Source organism: Capricornis sumatraensis, chromosome 17 (genome assembly GCF_032405125.1).
Source record: "Capricornis sumatraensis isolate serow.1 chromosome 17, serow.2, whole genome shotgun sequence".
NCBI classification, from domain to species: Eukaryota; Metazoa; Chordata; class Mammalia; order Artiodactyla; family Bovidae; genus Capricornis; species Capricornis sumatraensis.
The window spans coordinates 58,241,833-58,259,267 of record NC_091085.1 but is presented as its reverse complement, the minus strand read 5'-3'; the positions used below and the strand labels follow the sequence as shown (position 1 = coordinate 58,259,267).

At 59.3% G+C, this 17,435-nt stretch overlaps 1 protein-coding gene across 3 annotated transcripts in view; it reads right to left on the bottom strand.

Moving 5' to 3' along the window:
* NCOR2 (nuclear receptor corepressor 2) overlaps positions 1-17,435 on the bottom strand; it is a 157,658-nt gene that overhangs the window by 28,764 nt on the left and 111,459 nt on the right. For 2 of the 3 annotated variants that reach the window (XM_068989807.1, XM_068989808.1), the window contains exons 20-24: positions 14,608-15,241; positions 7,467-7,587; positions 6,137-6,308; positions 1,594-1,758; positions 355-494 (exon numbers count right to left, since the gene is read on the bottom strand). In XM_068989807.1, coding sequence (XP_068845908.1) covers positions 355-494; positions 1,594-1,758; positions 6,137-6,308; positions 7,467-7,587; positions 14,608-15,241 — 1,232 coding nt within the window. Of the gene's footprint in view, positions 1-354; positions 495-1,593; positions 1,759-6,136; positions 6,309-7,466; positions 7,588-14,607; positions 15,242-16,311; positions 16,363-17,435 lie in introns of all 3 variants that reach the window. The other variant, XM_068989806.1, reaches the window with a different exon arrangement.

The following is a 17,435-nucleotide window of genomic DNA, read 5'->3' as shown; positions in this document are numbered from 1 at the left end:
AGACCAAGGCTTTGCACATGCTGGTGCTGGGTGTCTAGTGAGCGTGCTCTTCCGTTTCACAGGGAGGTGCAGAAAGGTTAAGTAACTTGCCGAAGGCCGCACAGTCTGGATGCGGTGCCCCCGCTCTTGAATGCCCCATGGGGTGACCTCCCAAGGTCCTGAAGCCTGGGGCACGCTGTAGCCAGCTTGGACCTAGCCACTTGGGTGCCTGGCCCCCACCCAGACACCATCGATCCCAGCGACCCCTCCCCCAACTGTACAGATGGAAAGGCCAAACCCTTGAAAGAGGAAGGGGCTATTCTCTGGGCACCAGCTGGCACAGGTATTTCTGGGGGGCTGGCCCTCCCACCTCACCTGGGAGATGGCCCCCATTTGCCTCTCGAGGACGCTGGGGTGCTTGGTGGAGGAGATGAGGGGCGGTGGGTTGGAGATGGTGGGTGGCCGTGGCAGGACGGGCCGGGCGCTGTCGTGGAGGCCCAGGGGCAGCGGGTGACCTGCAGGGCACATGTCTGTCCTTCACGGGGCTCCGGAGCAGTCAGAGATACAGCCCCCAGGGCCTCTCCCCACCGTGTCCCTGTCCTGTCCAGGGAAGTGCCTGTCCACACATGCCTCCTACTGCTCCTCTCCCAACTCTGCCCTGAGCAGCTGTCTGCACCCTTGGTTCAGACACCACTATTTCCACCCACCCCACCTCCCTCCATCCACCCCACCTCCGGGGCCTGGACCAGGTCCCTCCACTCTCCCTAGACTCCTTAACTGGTCTCCCCATCCCTCCTTTACCCTCCGATAGCTCATTCCGCTCACAGGAGTCAAAAGGACCTTTTTCAAAGTCTATTGGCTCACCTGCTCCCCCCGCCTCCCCTGGAGACCCTTCTGTGGCTCCCCACTGCCTCCAGGGTAAGGTATTAGCCTGTGACACAGCTTTCAGGTTCACCTGACCTTGCGGGTGTGGTCTCCCCAGGCTCACTGGGCACTGCGCTTCCACCATGGCAGTCTGATTCAGTGTCTCAAGCTTCGCCGGCTCTTTCCTGCCTCCAGACCTTTGCACATGCTGTTCCCACTGCCTGGCTTACCCTTCCCTGTTTTTCTGGCTCTTTTGGCTCGTAAGTCCTGCAGGATCTTTGCTAATTAAAGTCCTCATCCACCTCTAGCCTTGCCCCTTCTATGGCTGGTAGGGCCGAGCAGGACTGGGAACCTCAAGAAAGATCTAAATCCAGCCTATGTTTGTAAGCCAAAGCTGTCTCCTCCCCTACTTACACCTTTCTCTCGACCTGCTCATTCTCCAGCTCTAAGTCACTGGTGGGAGCTGGTGCTCCCACTCCAAACCTGCCTCTCTCATCATCAGCTCAAGCACCTCCCATGGCTCCCTAGTACCAGTGCTTCCGTTGTCATGCTGGAGATTCCTCAAACCTCAGCGGAGCCCCCTTTCCCTTCACTGACCAGACCATCCCTCCCATTAGGACCCGTCAGATTCTAAGATCCTTCCGCATGCAGTTCCAAGCAGTGCCCAGTGATTGGTGGGTGACTGGTGGTACCCAGTGATTGCCTGCTGGCTGACTTGTGGAGGAGGCCAGGCTGGGGTGAACTACTCACCAGGTGGGGCATAGGAGAAGGCCAGGGGGTCAGGGGCATGCGGAGAGGCCTTGATCACCTCGCGAGGCGGCACGGGGAAGGGCAGGCCTGGTGTCCAGCACGAGGGGTCCGCGGGCAGCTTCTGGCCCTCAGCTGCAAAGGCCGGGAAAAACACAGGCTTCTCTGCTGAGGGGTGAGGCAGGGCAGGTAGTCAGCCACGCTTAGCCAGCCCTCAGGCCCCCAGCCCTGGCTGCCCTGCTCAAATGAGTGCCCCTCCCCTTGCCTGCAGCGCCAGCCTCGGCCAGAGGAGGGTCCCGACCAACAGTGATGGGGAGGTGGGGGGCTCCTAGGGTGGAGCTCCCCCAAGTCTGTAGACCAGGCACCACTCTGACTCTGCTAATGTCCTCCTGAGCACGAGTGTGCCTCGGGAGTGGGCTAGGGGCCTCTCTGCGACCCTTGATTTCAGCCCTGGAAAGACACAGGCGCTGGCCCGGCCCCAGGTGAGCGAGGGGCCTGGACAAACCTCCCAACCAGGGGATGGAGGTGGCAGCAAGGGGCCCACCCATCGCCTGATTTTGCGTGTACACTTGTACCGGAACGTGGTCACGTCTACCCACTTATTTATCATCTACGGCAGAGCTGAGGAGTTGCAACAGAGACTGGCCCGCAAAGCCTGAAATATTTACTATCTGGCCCTTTCCGGAAGAGGCTTGCTGATCTCTTTAGATGATGAAGGCGGTCGGAACAGTTTGCTGAGACCCGTGTACGTGTGCTCTGGCAGGTGCGGCTAGGAGCCCACATGCTTGGGATGACAGCACACGCAGGTCAGCCTGTATACTAGCGAGTTCCACATCCGGGCACTGGGCCGGGTGTTTTGAAAGCACGAACTCAACGAGCCTCCTCGCAGACTTGGGAGGAAGAGAGCACCCAGGCCCGGCACTGTGGAATGGGAGCTGAGTACGGACACGTTGATGGACTTATCTAGGGTTGCCAGCAAACATTTGGCCAAGTCAGGATTTGACCCCTTGACCTCACGGCCGCTGCAGCAGCAGATAACAGAACAGCTCTCCTATGGGGGCTCCAACTAAGAGCACTGTGTGGACTGACTTGTTTATCCTCCTAACACCCTTCCAGGAACTGATGAGGATTATCCCCATTTTGCAGATGGGAACACAGAGGCTCGGAGAGGTGAAGTCACCAGGTTAAAGGCTCAAAGCCAGCGAGCAGGAGCCCTGAGCCCAGGTATATGGGCTGCAGGCTGTGACCTTAACCTTCGCAACACACCCTGAGCACCAGAAGAGGAGCAATGATTGACCCTAGATTCTCAGGCCTGAGAACTGCCTGCAGACACAGCCAAAGACCAGGCTGTCTTCACGGTGTTCTCCTGTGGCCTCTCGCTGCTGAAATCAGTCCTAAGCACCAAACCTCTCCCTTGAGACTTGGTATCAGGCTGGAAGACCCATGGGAGCTGGGGGGTGGGGTGGGGGGACCGGGGAGTAAGCGGCTGCTAACAGCTTGGGAACGCTGGGCCTGGGATGGGAACAGCAGGCAGGTCTCCTCCCTGGGGCCACCTCCAGATGACAAAGGGGTGAGGTTCTGAAGACCTAGCCGGGTGAGCGGGAGTGTGTTGGCAGCGATGAGAGGTGCCCGCTGTGGGCCCAGCAGGAGGGATGGAGGCTGTGTATGCTGTACACCGCCCCCATCTCTCCTGGGAGAGACAGAGCTCCTGCTGGACCTATGTGCCTGCTGGTGGGGGTAGCCCGCAGGAGAGGGGGTCACACATGCGGGCAGTAACCCAGGTAGAGGTTCTTACACTCAATCTCCTCTAATGGAGCACCTCTCTAGGGCCTGCACTGGGCCTAGAAAAATCCCCAAATGCCCTGGATGGCGCTCATCCAGCGACCCGACCCTGTGCGCACCCAGGCTGCTCTCTCCAGCTCAGCCCCAGCTGCGGTGGGAGGGGGCAGGAGGCCTCCGGTGCTGGAAGGGAAACTTGGGCCCTGGCCAGGCTGGGCGGGTGGCCGAGAGCCTGGAGAGACAACCTGTTCCTCCAGCTGGGCCCGGGGAGCCCGAGGGGGTGGGCGGAGCCAGGGGGCAGGGGAGCGGGAGAGACCAGAGAGAGGTCGAGCTGGGTGTCAAGTTCATGCATGTGCCTAAGGGTGCTAGCTGCAGGGCAAGCCACCATACCCGACGGCAGGTGCGCCATCTCTGGTGCTGCCGAGCGATTCCAGGAAACGGCGCGGCCCTCCACCCGTGCCAACCGGCCTAACGCCAGACTCAGAAACCAGGGGGGAGATGGCTCACCTTCTCCCGGGACAGGGCCTGTGACCTGTCCCAGCAGGCTCTGCCTGGCCCTGTGCGGTGTCCAGCCACCCAAGCGCAGCCTGACCTGGCTCAGATCTGGTGCTGGCCGAGGCTGTGTGGGCCCCTGACGTTGCCATGCAGCTACCCCGCCCTGGGCTAGTGCCCTGGCCCTCGAATGTCCTTCCAGACCAGACCCCATGTCTCACACTACACTCTTGCCCAGCAAACCGCACCCCCACTCATGGGGAGTCCCGGGCCCAGCGTGGGTGACCGGCAGGGTCCCAGGAGGCAGTTGACACCCTGCTTTCAACCCCACACTTAGGTTCCTCAGCAGGTTCCACTGGCTTTGCCTCTGAAACAAAATTTCAAGGCACCCCCACCTTCCTTCCATCTCCACGGTCACCCATATAGTCCAGACTGCCACCACTGCTGGCCGGGAACAGCGCTGTGCCCTCCTCCATCTGCCCACAGCTCCCTGTAGCCCTTTCTTCCCAACAATGGTCAGAGAAAAAGAAATCTTTTCAAAATAGAAATCGGACAGCCTGACCTCTCCTCAGTCCCCAACAAACACATACACCCTGAAAATTCCTCTTGCAAAGGCTTTCTTTTCCTGCACCCGAGACCAAAGGTCCATAGCACCATAGCCTACAAGGCCCTACACAATCTGGTCCCCATCCCCCATCCTCCCCTCCCCTCTCCCCAGCCACCATGACCTCTTGGGAGCTCCACCGACACACCAAGCTTGTTCCTACCCCAGGGCCTTTGCACATGCTGTTCCCGGTGCCTGGAATGCCCTTGCCCCAGATCTCCCCACCACTGCCTTATCCTGGTCTCGGAGACCCCTTCCCTGAGCCCCTCGTCACTCGCCCCATTTTGTCTCGTTCGTTCCATGAACTACCCTGAGGTCATCTTGCTTCCTTATGTGTTCCCCTGCTTAACATACTCTCATTCACAAGAAGGGTGGCTGCCCGGAGGAGGAAGTTCATCCTGCTCACTGCCAGACTCACACTACCCAGGGGTAGTGCTTGGCAATGGTGGGTGTTCAACACATGTCCTGATCCCCTGGCCACACGCTGGATGGATGCATGCCCGTCCATGTGGGTGGCATCTGAGACTTCCTATGGCAGGTGAAGGTAGCCGCAGGGAGATAGGTGGGGGTGGGCCGATTAGCCAGGAGGTGTCTGGCAGACCCCTGTCACTTGTGACGTGTGGAGCTGGCCTCCTTTAGGGACAGCCCTGCTTTTGTCCTCAGACACACAGCACCGCCCTCAGGGAGGTCCATGGCCAAGGGCCAGCCTGACTTTCTAGAGACGGCAAGATGCCGTACCAGAAGTTGCTCGAGGTGATGGTGCATATGGCCCTGGCCACTGAGTCTGTCCCTGGCTGTGTTGGACAGTGACAGTGCCTGGGGTCCTGCTGCCCTCGGACCCCTATAGCAGCCCTCAGGAGCCTGGGCTAGCACAGCGTTGGGGGAGCCTTTGGAGGGAGGGGGTCAGCCCCCATTGCTTGTGGTGTGACAGGCTGATCTGGGAGGGGTGTCCCTTAGGGATACAGGCTTGAGACTTCTTGGGGCCAGTGGGGAGTGGGGCAGAGATAGAAGATCCAGAGAACAAGAAACCAGACCCCACCTGTCTCCTGACCTTGAACTTCACGTGGTGACAGTAAAGCACGCCCCGGGCAGTTGCTGCAACACAGCTGCTCGGGGAATCACTCACTGGCTCCCCAGTGAACCCAGTGACCTCGGCCTGGAATAAGGTCAGGGTGAAAGCTGGAGAGGGCAGTGCTTCCTGCCCAGGCCCAGAGTTGTTGCCAGCTGGCGCTGAGCCTCATGGTTCTAGAAGCTCACGTGTGGACTGAATCACATGGAACCAGAAACAGCCATAAACGTGTTTTCGTATACGCACAAAGCTTGTGGAAATTTTGAGAAGTTGCCAATGTTGAGAAACTCTTAAGATTTCACATGAAAAGATGGATTTCTAGCTTCTCTGAAAGAACAACCCACAACCCCAGGCCTGAACTGCCACGTGGTGACTCTTGGCTGAGGCCAACGTGAGCCCACTTCAGAAAGAGCGTAAGTTCTCCATGCTGCAGTCCCCACCACCCCCTACTGCCTCACTCCCACGTGTTTCACTCATTAACTTGGCCTGTCCTACCAGCACAGCCATGGAGCTGGGAACAGCTGCTCGGCATACACAAAAGGCCCCTTATGCCCGCCCATCAGCCCCCTCTCCGACTCCCTCAGCCACTGACAAACACTTACCCTCCTTCTCGGCAGGAGGCACAGGACTCCTGCTTTTGCCTCGAGGGCTGCTGCTGGGCGGCTGAGGGGTGTCGCTCTCCGGCTGCAGGTGCTGCGACGGTGGAGGGGCGGGGGGAGCTGGCTTAGAGGGAGCTGCTTCCTCCCGGGGCGGCTCATGGACTTTGGTGACCTGCTGGGGGAAAGCCAGGAGGAGAAAGCGTCTTTACAGGCTGTCTGCAGGTCCCAGAGATTAGCGAAAGCCTTCCAGGCCCCCTGCGTGGGACCAGCCTCAAAACTGAGGCCCAGGAGAGGTAACAACACGCCCAAGGGCACATGGCTTGAGGGCCAGGAAGGGAGGGCTTTGTGCATAGTGTAGGGGGTATGCCCAGCCATCCCAGGTGCCTGGCTGTGGATTGGGAGCCTTCATTATCCTGCCCCTAGCCCCTTCCCCCTTCCCCAAATTTCTCGGGGTCTCAGAGAGATCAGAGCTGACAAATGGGACAGTGCCCGGCTGTGGGGAGCAGGCAGCACAGACTGGCACTCCTTGTGCCCCTCACTCAAAAAGCCCTGGTCAGCTCAGAGTCTTTCAGCCCCCAGCCCCCAGGTGCACGGGAAGGCCAGGCTCATGTACTGGGAGAGGGCAATGACTATGTGAGTGTGCTAAGTCGCTTCAGTCATGTCCAACTCTTGGCCACCCTATGGACTGTAGCCCACCAGGCTCCTCTGTCCATGGGATTTCCCAGGCAAGAATACTGGAGTGGGTTGCCATGCCCTCCTCCAGGGGGATCTTCCCAACCCAGGGATCGAACCCGCATCTCTTACGTCTCCTGCATTGGCAGGCGGGTTCTTTACCACTAGTACCACCAATGACTGAGCCGTTACAATTACGGCACCTCTGAGGATCCTCCTGCTTGGCCTGGAGAATCTTCTGGACAACCCCCCAACCCCTGCAGAGGGTCTCAAGTTAACTGGTGGGGCCCTGCCCTCCTCTTTGAGGTGGTGTGACAGTGGGGGGCTTCCTGCCTGGTCTGGGGGGCTCCGGAGAACCCTCGGCAGGCAGAGGTGGCATGGTGAGAGCTGCCAGGCTGGGAAGCCAGAGGGAGGAGATCTGCAGGCCGGGAACTTTGGGGGCCCCCCAGCCCCCCTACTGTTCCTGCCTGTCTCCATGAGGATTTCTATAGGAAACCGGAGGTGGTGGGAAGCGAGGGGCTGCAGGTGCCGGGCCTCCACCTCCCTGGCCTGCGATCAGCCTGATTTATTGTCTCCCCAACAGGAAGTAAAGGTCACGGGGGCTCTGCGGGTCCTGGCTGGGTGGGGGTCCTGGGTCATGGGAGGTGGGCCCGGGACTCACAATAGGGGGGATGGCGGCTGCCCGCTGCTTCAGCTGTTTCAGGTCCAGCGGCTTCTGGGGCGAGGCGTTGGTCCTGGTGTCACTGGTCGGGGTGAGGAGGCTGGGCCGTGGTGACAGGAGCCTGGGGGCAGGGGGGACGGCAGGGGGGATGGGGAAACCAGTGTCAGGTCCATGGGCTCACAGCCTCTCCTGGCTCCTGCCTGGATGATGTGGCTGGGGGTGCCACCAGAGGGAGGCGAACGTCCAGCGCTGGGGAGACCTGGGGTCGGGGTGGGGGCTCCTCTCTCCCTCCTCTGCTCCATTCAGGCCCCACAAGGGACCAAGACCCCTCCCACCCCAGCCCAGAGGATCAAATGCTCCCAAGATGGCCCAGGACAAGGGAAGTCCCAGAGAAGCCCACACTCAGGGCCCGTACCACGACTGGCCCTTGGGAAGCTGCTGGGAAACCCAAGAATCAACGTGATTAAGGCTTGCGAGGCTTTAGAGATTCAGGGAGATGACTCATCACCCAAGTATGAGAGGCTCAGGCCCCAGGGTAGGGGCCTGAGGTATGGTGCTGAGTGGGCCCTGCTTACTGGAGACAAGGACTGGAGCACCCTCCCACTCAACCAGAATGCGTGGCTAACCGGACGCAAGCTCTGCGGGCGGGGGGTCAGTGTGTACACCGCCCGCCCTGCGGCCATAAGTGCTGGGCTGGGCCTGCAGGTGGCTTGTCCTTTAAAGCAAGGTCACGTCTATCTGCTGTTGACATGCAGAACAGGGCAGCAACCTGCTAAGGGTGCACGGTGTGTGTGTGTGTGTGTGTGTGCGTGTGTGTGCGTGCGCGCGCGCGCGCCATGTCTGCACATGGGTGCACAGAGGCGGGCAGGAAGGGCAGGGGGCTAAAACATGGTGGGATGCCAGGGCTGGGGTCACCCCAGGGAAGAGCTACAGTGTCTCGGGTACCCGGGGCAGAGGTTGCCCTGGGACGTGGCTCCAGAGCTGCTCACCAGTGTCCCCTCCTTGAAAGGTCTTCAGGGATTTCCAGGACACAACAGCCCTGGCCCGGTGCCACGCCACAAGCCCCGTCTGGTTCACCAGCTGGCACGAGGTGTCGAGGGCAGAAGCTCAGAGCCCCAGCCTCAGAGCCCCTCACCCCTGCACCGGGGCTGCCGGGTTCCTGCCCAGCTCTCGAGTCCCACCTGGGAACACCATTCCCTGAAGACACAGCAGGCCTGAGGGAATCAAACAGTGTGCACGCCAGGAGGATTCAGCCAGGAGGGAGAATCACAAGACAGGTCAGCAAAGCCTGAGGGTCCTGTGGGCACAGCCCCTAGTGTGTGCCGTGACCATCCTGGCTGATGCCACGTGCAGACTGTCGGTACAGCCCCTGCCTTCCAGGTGAGATCCGTGATAGCCAGGGTGCAGCTCACGCCACCCAGAGCTGGCTGCCGGATGCCAAGAGCGGATCATGAGCCTTCCCGCCGACAGAGCAGGACAGACGCGTGACGTGCAGCCGAGGGGGACCCCCGCTCTCTGCGGTGACGGGACCGTGGCCCGTGACAAGTCAGTCCCTCGGGTGCTGACCCCCTGCCCACATCTGCCACACGCTCAGCTGAGCAGAGACTGTCTTGGTGACACCCTTGGGGCTGCCCACGGCATGCAAGTGGCGCCAGGCTCCGAGGTCAGACTGACTTCATGCTCAGCTGGGCTTCACAGTCCTCCTGACCAGCTCACCCTCCCTGCCGTCCTCACCTCTCTCGACCTCTCCGGATCCTGCTCAGGCTCCCAGGACCATCGGAGGCCTCTCCTCTGGTGGCTGCCCATCTTCACTCCCCCGGAGACCCAGGCCCAGCCTCGTTCGGCCCTCTACCCTTGGGCCAAAGCACCCTGACCAGGTCCAAGAACCAATGCTCTCACTTGTCCTGTACCCCTCACCATCAGCTTCAAATGTCACCAGCCCAGGCTTGCTCCCCTCCTCTTGCAACTAATTATCACTGTCTGCTTAAATCAACTTGTATTTGTAAACTTAAGAGTGAATACACTGTAGCCCTTCTGGAAAATGCTCTGGCATTTCCTCAGGAAGTGCATTAGAGTCACTACAGGGCCCAGCATTTGCACTGCTGGGCATACACTCGTGAGAATAGACACACACACACCTACACACCAACCGTTCACGAAAGATCATAGCAGCCACTGTCTGCAAAAGCCAAAAGGTGGAAGCAACCCTCACGTCCAAAACCAGGTGAAATGGATAAACAAAATGTGGAATGTCCATACAGTGGAATATTACTCAGCCAGAAAGAATGACTCCAGGCTACAACTTGGATGAACCTCAGAAACACGATGCTGAGTGCAAGAAGCCAGTTGCAAAAGGCCACGTACTGCGTGATTCCAATTACATGAAATCCCCCCAAAAGGCAAATCCACAGACACAGAAGATAAGATGAGCGGGTGCCAGGGGTGGGGGATAAGGACTGAAAGCTAATGGCCTGGGGTTTCTTTCTGGGGTAGTTGACAATATCCTGGAATTAAACAGTGCTGATGATTACATAACTCTGTGAATGAACTAAAAAAAAAAAAAATCACACTTCAATGGCTGAATTGTATGGCTTGTGAATTATGTCTCAGTAAAGCTGTTACAAGGAAAAGATAAAGAATATACTCCTTGCTGACCACAAAATCAAGGGTTTGATATATTAAGTATATTGTTTCCATGAACAATTAAGTAATAATGCTATACTATTATCTATTGTATAAAATATTTGAAAATGCAAATTTTAAGATTAAAATATAAACTTTTATATCTGTGTAAATATAATTTTATAGGGACACAAAATATGCTTTTATGATACAAATAAGAAGCCAAATGTCTGTGTCTCACTCTGATTGTCAGCAAACTAGGGCCTTTGCCCTGCCCTGGTTCCCCTGTGGTTCCTTGTCCAGGCAGGGGGCAGGCAGATTGGAGGGGAGCAGGGATCATCCTCAAATGCCCTTAGCAGTCACCAGCTGGGGGTGTGCATGGAGGCCCAGACCCCTCTCTCTTGAGTCCCCCTGACCCCACCCAGGGAGGCAAGAGCTCAGTGGGGGCTGCAGCCATGGGCACAGTACTTCACAGCTGACAAGATGACAGTAGCCTGACCGCTCACTGTAAAGAGGGCAGCATCCAAGAGCAAGGGCCTGGATCCTGATCTTTAACAAGCCCGAGGGGCCTGAGCCTCCCCACCACCCCGAGGGGCGGGAAGATGCCTGGCACTCACGTGGCCCCCAAACTGCCTCATCCCACCTCCACAGCGGCAGGAGCCACCACCTCCAGGAGCTCTCCTCACAGTTTCACCCTCCCTCTGTTCTCTTTCCTTTGTTTTCTTGGAAGACAGGGCGTTTATTTTCCTCCTCAGAGACCAGAGCAGGGTAGGGGCTCTCGGAGCCTGGCACTGTGCACGTGACCTGGGCCGGGAGGGGCAGGGGCGGGGGTTGGGGGGAAGCTGGGTGGCGGGGGAAGCCAGCAACTCGGCTGGGAGCAGCTGGGGCCCTGCCCCCTAACCCTGAAGTTCAAGACTCCACCTCCCAGTTCAAATCCCACCACTGGGCAGGTGACTTGACCAACTGTGCCTGACTCGGTTTCCTCACCTGTAAAATGGGTATGAGAACAGTCACTCCCTCCAGTGACTGTCCTGTGGGCAAGACACAGGGAGGCACAGGAAGCCATGACAACAACGCCTAGTGCTGAGCGGCCTGGGTGTCTCCTCGTCCCTGCGGGTTTGCTTCCCGCCCCGGAAGACCAGGGCTGGGGAGGGGGCAGGGGCCCAGGGGACGCTGGGTCTGCAACAGCATGTCCCTTCTCTGCTGAGCCCCCTCCCCAGATTCCTCATTATCGCTGGGCTGGGATAATCCCAGCTGCCAGGCTGGGGCTGGGAAGGCAGGATCGTGCAGATTCACAACGGCATGGTCATGCTGGTTTCCCACGCCCCCAAGATAAAACCCCACTCCTCGCTTCAACCCCCGGGGCCCTGTGGGGCCAGGTAGAGCCAGGACTCTGCCCACCTCTGTGACCTCCTCTCGTGCCCTCTCCCCCTTCCCTCACTCGCTCTGCTCTCTGCCACAGGCCTCTTTGCCATCTACCGAACACAAGCTCGTGAGGCCATAGGATCTTTGCAGCGGCCATTCTCTCTGCCGACTTTCCCTCCGTGTCTCATACTCTGTGTTCCCATCATCTTTCAATGTCACCTCCTCAGGCAAGTCACACTCCCTCCATGACCAATCTCTCCCTCATTCACTTATCACACGAGCATCCCCTTTATTCCACTGCTGTTCCAATTCCGTACTAATCGCTCCCAGTGAAATGTAAGCTCCCTGGAGCCAGGACCTCATTTGTTGCTGCTCGCCTTGAGCTCAGGATGGTACCTGGCACACCCTGGTGCCTGGTTAATCATTTACAGAATAGAGAAATAAAGGAGAAATTGCTGTTACATTCTTTTGAAATTCCAGGGGCTCAGCGGAAGCAACTACATTCCAACCTCCTCATGGAGTGAACTTTGGGGGCTCCTGAAGCAGTTCCAAAGGAAGGGAGCAACTCCTTTCATTGAGCATCTTACTGGGGGCTCGGAACTCCATTATTCTCTCAAGCAGCCCGTAAGTGGGGATACCCACACCCATCTTGTGGATGAAAAAACTGAGGTCCAGGGCAAGGCACTTATGAAGGCCCAGCCCTGCCAGAAAGTGCCCAGCACCGTCTCTGGGAAACGGAACAGGCGGAGGCAGGCAAGCTCAAGGCTCTGCAATCAAAGCCACTATCTCTGGCCACTGGCCAAGAAAACTCCCAGGCGGAGCTGTCTGGCAGAAAGCAATGGAGAGTAAAAAGCAGGATATGATTTTTCTCTCCCAAAGCCGTACGGGCATGGGCCAGAACGCAATGCATCTTCTGTCTTGTCCAGGGACGCCCAGTGCACTGCGCTGAGACTGCCAGGCGGGAGGCAGGGCTGTGGGCAGGAGGCCAGGACCTGGGGTCGCCCACCGATCTCTCTGGGGTGGTGGAGGGGGGTGGTGCTGGCTGCCAGGGCGCACTCTGACGCATCTCGCCCGCGTCCTCCGGCGCCCGCCTGGCCCCGTGCGGCCGCGGCCGGGGCAGGAGGGAGGGGTGGCGGACTGCCAGCCAGGAAGAGGTCAGGAGGCTGGCCTGAGTCCAGCCTCACCCTGAGGGTGGGGGACTGGCCTCGGTCACAGAGGGCGTGACAAACCAGGTGTCCTGACTCCCAGCCCAGGGTTCCTGCTCCCGAGGGACCGAAGGCTGGACGCTCAGGCAGGAAGAGTGGACAGGAGCCAGACCCAGCTGGGGGATAGAAAGACACGTCCCTGGGTGGGGCTGAGGCTGTTGGGGGAAGAGGCTGAAAGTAGGCTGTGGGGCTTCAGGCCTGGCCCGAGGGGTCCAGGGGGAAGCTGTTGGGACCCAGGCCAACCCTCCGAGGTGTCCAGCCCAGGTAGGCCATGTGTACCCAAAACACAGACTCCAGGAGGCCGCTTATCAGCGTGGCTGTCCCATGAGCTCAACGCTCTTCCCGCTAAGAGCAGAAACATGTGTTTCCATGACTGTCTCTGTGGCCAGCGGGAGTAGGGTGGGGAGCCGCCCACCCTGACCCCATTACCCAGGCACAAAGAGCGAGACTCTGGCCCAGGGCCTTCCCCGGCAGATCAGCCCGCCATGAACTCTTGTTTTCCAAGCTGTGCCCACTGGGTAGGAAACTTAGGACCTCCGGGCCCCCAGAAACCTGCTGGCCAGACCTCTGCTTATCCAAGAGCCATACAAGTGGGCTGAGGGTCCTGCCAGGGACCAGAGGTAGCTCACCGAACACATGGGGACCCAGCGAGCTCTGACCAAGTCCGGTTTTCACATGAAACATTCTAGAATTTGCCATCTCTGCATGCCCCAAGGTGAATCACAGAGCAGAGGAAACGGCTCCCAGTGAACCGGTCGGATTTGAAAGTCAGATTTTCCTCCCTCTTGCGCTGCCCAGAACTTTTCCGAGAGACGTGAGAGGAGCGAAAACAGACTGCACTGTTTTCAGTCAAAATAAAAATGACCGGCCCGCCTCATTAGAAAACAATTCCTTAAGCCGCCCAGATGCAAGCGGGTGTGGATCTCCGCAGCCGTGCCCTTTGCTGCCCACATTGGGCCCCGAGTGGGGCCTGCCGGCTTCCGCTCTGGCCGGGGTCTCGGGGACCCTCAGGGACCCTCAGCGGGCAGAACATGAACCGGCCAGGATCCCAGGCATCTGCCACTTGCCCCCATGTCCACCACCACCAGCCTCACCAGGACATCCCCAAGGCCGCCTCACAAGGCGCACCCCTCTGCCCCTCTGGCCCTCATTAAATCTCCCCCCTCACACAGCCGGCAAGTTTCAGAGCCTGAAACACACCCCAAGTCACAGGCACAAGCTGCAGAGGTCTCACTGTCCTGAGAACAAAGTGCAGCCACCCACCCAGCCTGGAGGCCCCGCAAGGCGGGCTGGTTTGCTGAATTGTGCAGGCTCAGTCCCCACCCCCGGCCTCTGCACTTGCTGGTCCCACTATGTTGAGGGTGAAACTTTGTCTCTCCAAGTCTGTTCAAGTCCTAAGAGCCAAATACCTATGAATGTGAACTTCTTTGGAAATAGGCTCTTTGCAGATGCGATGCAGTTAAGAGGAGGTCCTGAGGGTGGACCCTCATCCAAGGACTGATGTCCTTGCGGCAAAAGGGAACTGCGGGCACAGGGACACATGCAGAGAATGTCACGGGACCACAGAGCGACGTACCTACAAGCTGAGGATGGCCCGCACCACCGGAGGCTGGAGGAGGCGGGAAGGAGCCTTCGGGGGAGTGGCCCTGCTGATGCCTTGACTCTGGGGTGGCCCTTGGTGGCGGCAGCTCTGGAAGCTAATCCACGCTCATTGTCACCCTACTCCTCCCCGCCCAGGCTCAGCTCAGAGGCCACTACTAATGGGGGCCCACTCCATCGATGCTGCCCTGTCCCAACACCGGAATTCCTGCCAGATGGAGAACACTTAGTGGCGGCCCCCTCTCCCTCCGACGGCAGGCGTGGAATCGGCCTCGTGTGCCGTTGTCTCGGTACACAGGTGATGCTCAGTAAGCGCTTACAGAATGAGACGACAAAGCCGGCGCACTCACCTGTTCTTGTCGCCGCCCTCGGGCTCGTCCACCTCGTCGGCGCTGCAGGTGGCACTGGAGTCACTGTCCTGGGGTGCGCCTGAGCCCTTGGCCGCGGGGCCTTTGGCCCCAGAGCCGCTGGCCTCCTTCTTCTCCACCTTGAGTGCCCCCTCGGGCGCAGCCTCCACTGCGGCCTCCTGGCCCGCCTTCACCTTGTCAGACCCCTCTCCGGCAGCCTCCTCCTCGCATTCACTCTTGACAGGCTCCATGGGGTGCGCCTCGCCTGGCTCCTCCATCTTGGCCTTGCCCACATCGGCCGCCAGCTCTGGGGCCACAGGGGGCTTCTGCTCTTCCCCCTCCTCGGTTGAGGGGGCGGCTGCGGCCTCTTCCTCCTTCTCCTCCTTGGGGACCACAGGAGGGGGCGTGGCAGGCGACTGGGGTGCTGGTGGGGGTGTGGGCGGGCTGGTGGCTTCGGGGGCTGGGGTGGGCTCGGTGGGGGCCGGGGTGTCCTCGGGCGGCGGGGTGGGCGGCTCGGGAGGTGGTGCATCCGTGCCCGGGGCAGGTGGTGGCTTGGGCCCATTCTGCCCCGTGTCCTTGGCGGCCTCGGTGCGGGGTGAGGGGACGCTCTCGGTGTCGGAGCTGTTGTTGACAGCGGCTGCGGGGAGAGAGCAAAGATGGGGTGAGCAGTGCCGGGGGGCGCTCAGGCTCGAGACAGGCAAGGCCCTGCCCACGCTCCTCTCACCACCCGATGACCCTGACTGTGTAGCCTGGTTCTGGGTAGGAGTTCAGGAGGCCGCGGTCCCATCCCTGGACACCAAACAGCCCCGAGGCTCCTACACGCCTGGGCAGCCCGCCTGGCCCCTCCCAGACCTCTGTCCTCCTCTGGCTGCCCTCTCCACCTGCTGACCCTGGAGGAGCCCAGGACCTGTTAACTTCCGATCCCCGGAGTGGCTAGGTGGGTGGCCAGCACCCTACGGAGCCAGGCTAGGGGCAGCCAGGGGTGCAGGCTTTCGTTCTGGGGTCGCCTTGTTCTCAGCTGCGCCTGCTGACACAGTGGCCTCCCGGCCTCGCTTTCCCCATCTGTAGAGTGGGGAGAACAGTTCCCACCTCACAGGGGTTGCGGCACACAGGGTGACACCTCCTAACTGTCTGCTGCTGTGTCATGAAGGTCGTCCTCATAAAATGCGGCCAGTGAGCCTGGAGGGGCTCACGGGGAGAGGGTCCACACCAACTACAGCCCCTGGCCGCTGTCCACAGGGCTGGTTTGCAGCAGCTGCACAGTAAGTGCTGATCGAGTGACAATGTGCACAGACGAAGGGAAAGGGGCCCTCAGCTCCAGGCCTGGCTCCTTAGCCTTAACCACGACTCCTCTCCCTTCTTTGGGTTTCAATTTTCCTCACTTTCTACAAAATGGGGACATTTGAAACCTCCCTCCCCCACACTTGCTGTAGGGGAAACGTAAGTGGGTTAAGAGTCACAGGTGGACACACTAGTAAGAAATCAACAGAACAGTCAAGTCGAGTGCACTGATCCGCAGGTGTGAGCCAGGGAACAGCATGGGGAACAGACACTACGCTGAGGAGGGGGAACAGAGGCAGCGGTGGCACCAGCAGTGGCGCTCACAGGCAGAGGTGTGCTCCCAGAGGTGGGGCCCTCGTAGACAACCCCCACCCCGGCCTGGCCCTACCCCCACCCCACCCCCAGGCCAGCTGGCCACATTCGTACCTGGGCCACTGCATTCCCCTCTGGGGACCTCGTTCCCAGAGGCGTGTAAGGCTGGAAGGAAGTGAGAGAAGGGTTAGAAGCCAGGTGACATGAGCAGCAGGTGGGGAGGGAGGAGGATTTGGGGCCAGGCAGGCAGGGAGGACCTACAACCCGGTCCCGAAAGCCCGCAGCCCAGAACACTCCTGGGTGTCCTTGGACAAGTCACTGGCCTTCTCTGGTTCCCGGCTCCAGGGTCCTAGGGGTGGGGTGCTGGCCTCAGAGAGGGGCAGGGCTGGAGGGAGAGGCCTTTGGGGCTGCCTGGCCCTGTCTCACCCCTCAGACGCAGAGCCAGGCCAGCAGGGGCTGCCAGTGCCCTACAAAAACACTTCTTTCAGCCTTTACTGCCCCCAGACTCCCACCTCTCCTGTCTCTTGCCTCCCTTCAAGGCCCAGAGCAAAGGCTACTCCTCCCAGAAATGACCATCCCAACAACAGCAACACGGGCTTGCTCTGTTGGTGTTGGGCTCTGGGCAAAGTGCTTCACACACACAACTCACTCTCAATAACCTCTAAGTTAGAGATGATCATCACCACTCTGCTTTGCAGATGAGGCAACAGAGAGGTTGAGTCACTTGTCCCAGGCCACACTGCATGGGGGCAGGAGATGGTTGACCCCAACATCCTGTATCCCTCACCATGGGGTTCCTGACCCTATCTTCTGACTTCGGCAATGTCACTCCCTCTTTTCACATTGTCAGACCACAGGACGAAGGGGGCCAGCACTGAGGTCCTCTGGACAAATGGCTTAGCCCCAGAGCCTGTGTGTTCATCTACAAAATGAGTGGTTTACGCCTGGCTCTCTCCCTTACTCAGCAGCTTATCTCTGTCAGGGATTCTCAGGCATTAAGCGTGCCTGAGGGTTGTGAAGACTCAGATGGCTGGGCCTACTCCTAAAACATTTCTCACTCAGTTGGTAAAGGCGGGGTCCAAGAATCAGTATTTCTGACAAGTTTAAATCTTGGTCCCCAAACAGGCCAACTGGCTTCCTTGGATAACTTTCCTGTGTCTCAGAGTCCTTGTCTATTAAATGGGGTGATGACAGTACCTGTTGGGCTGTTGTGATGATTAAAGGGAATAATTCAAGGC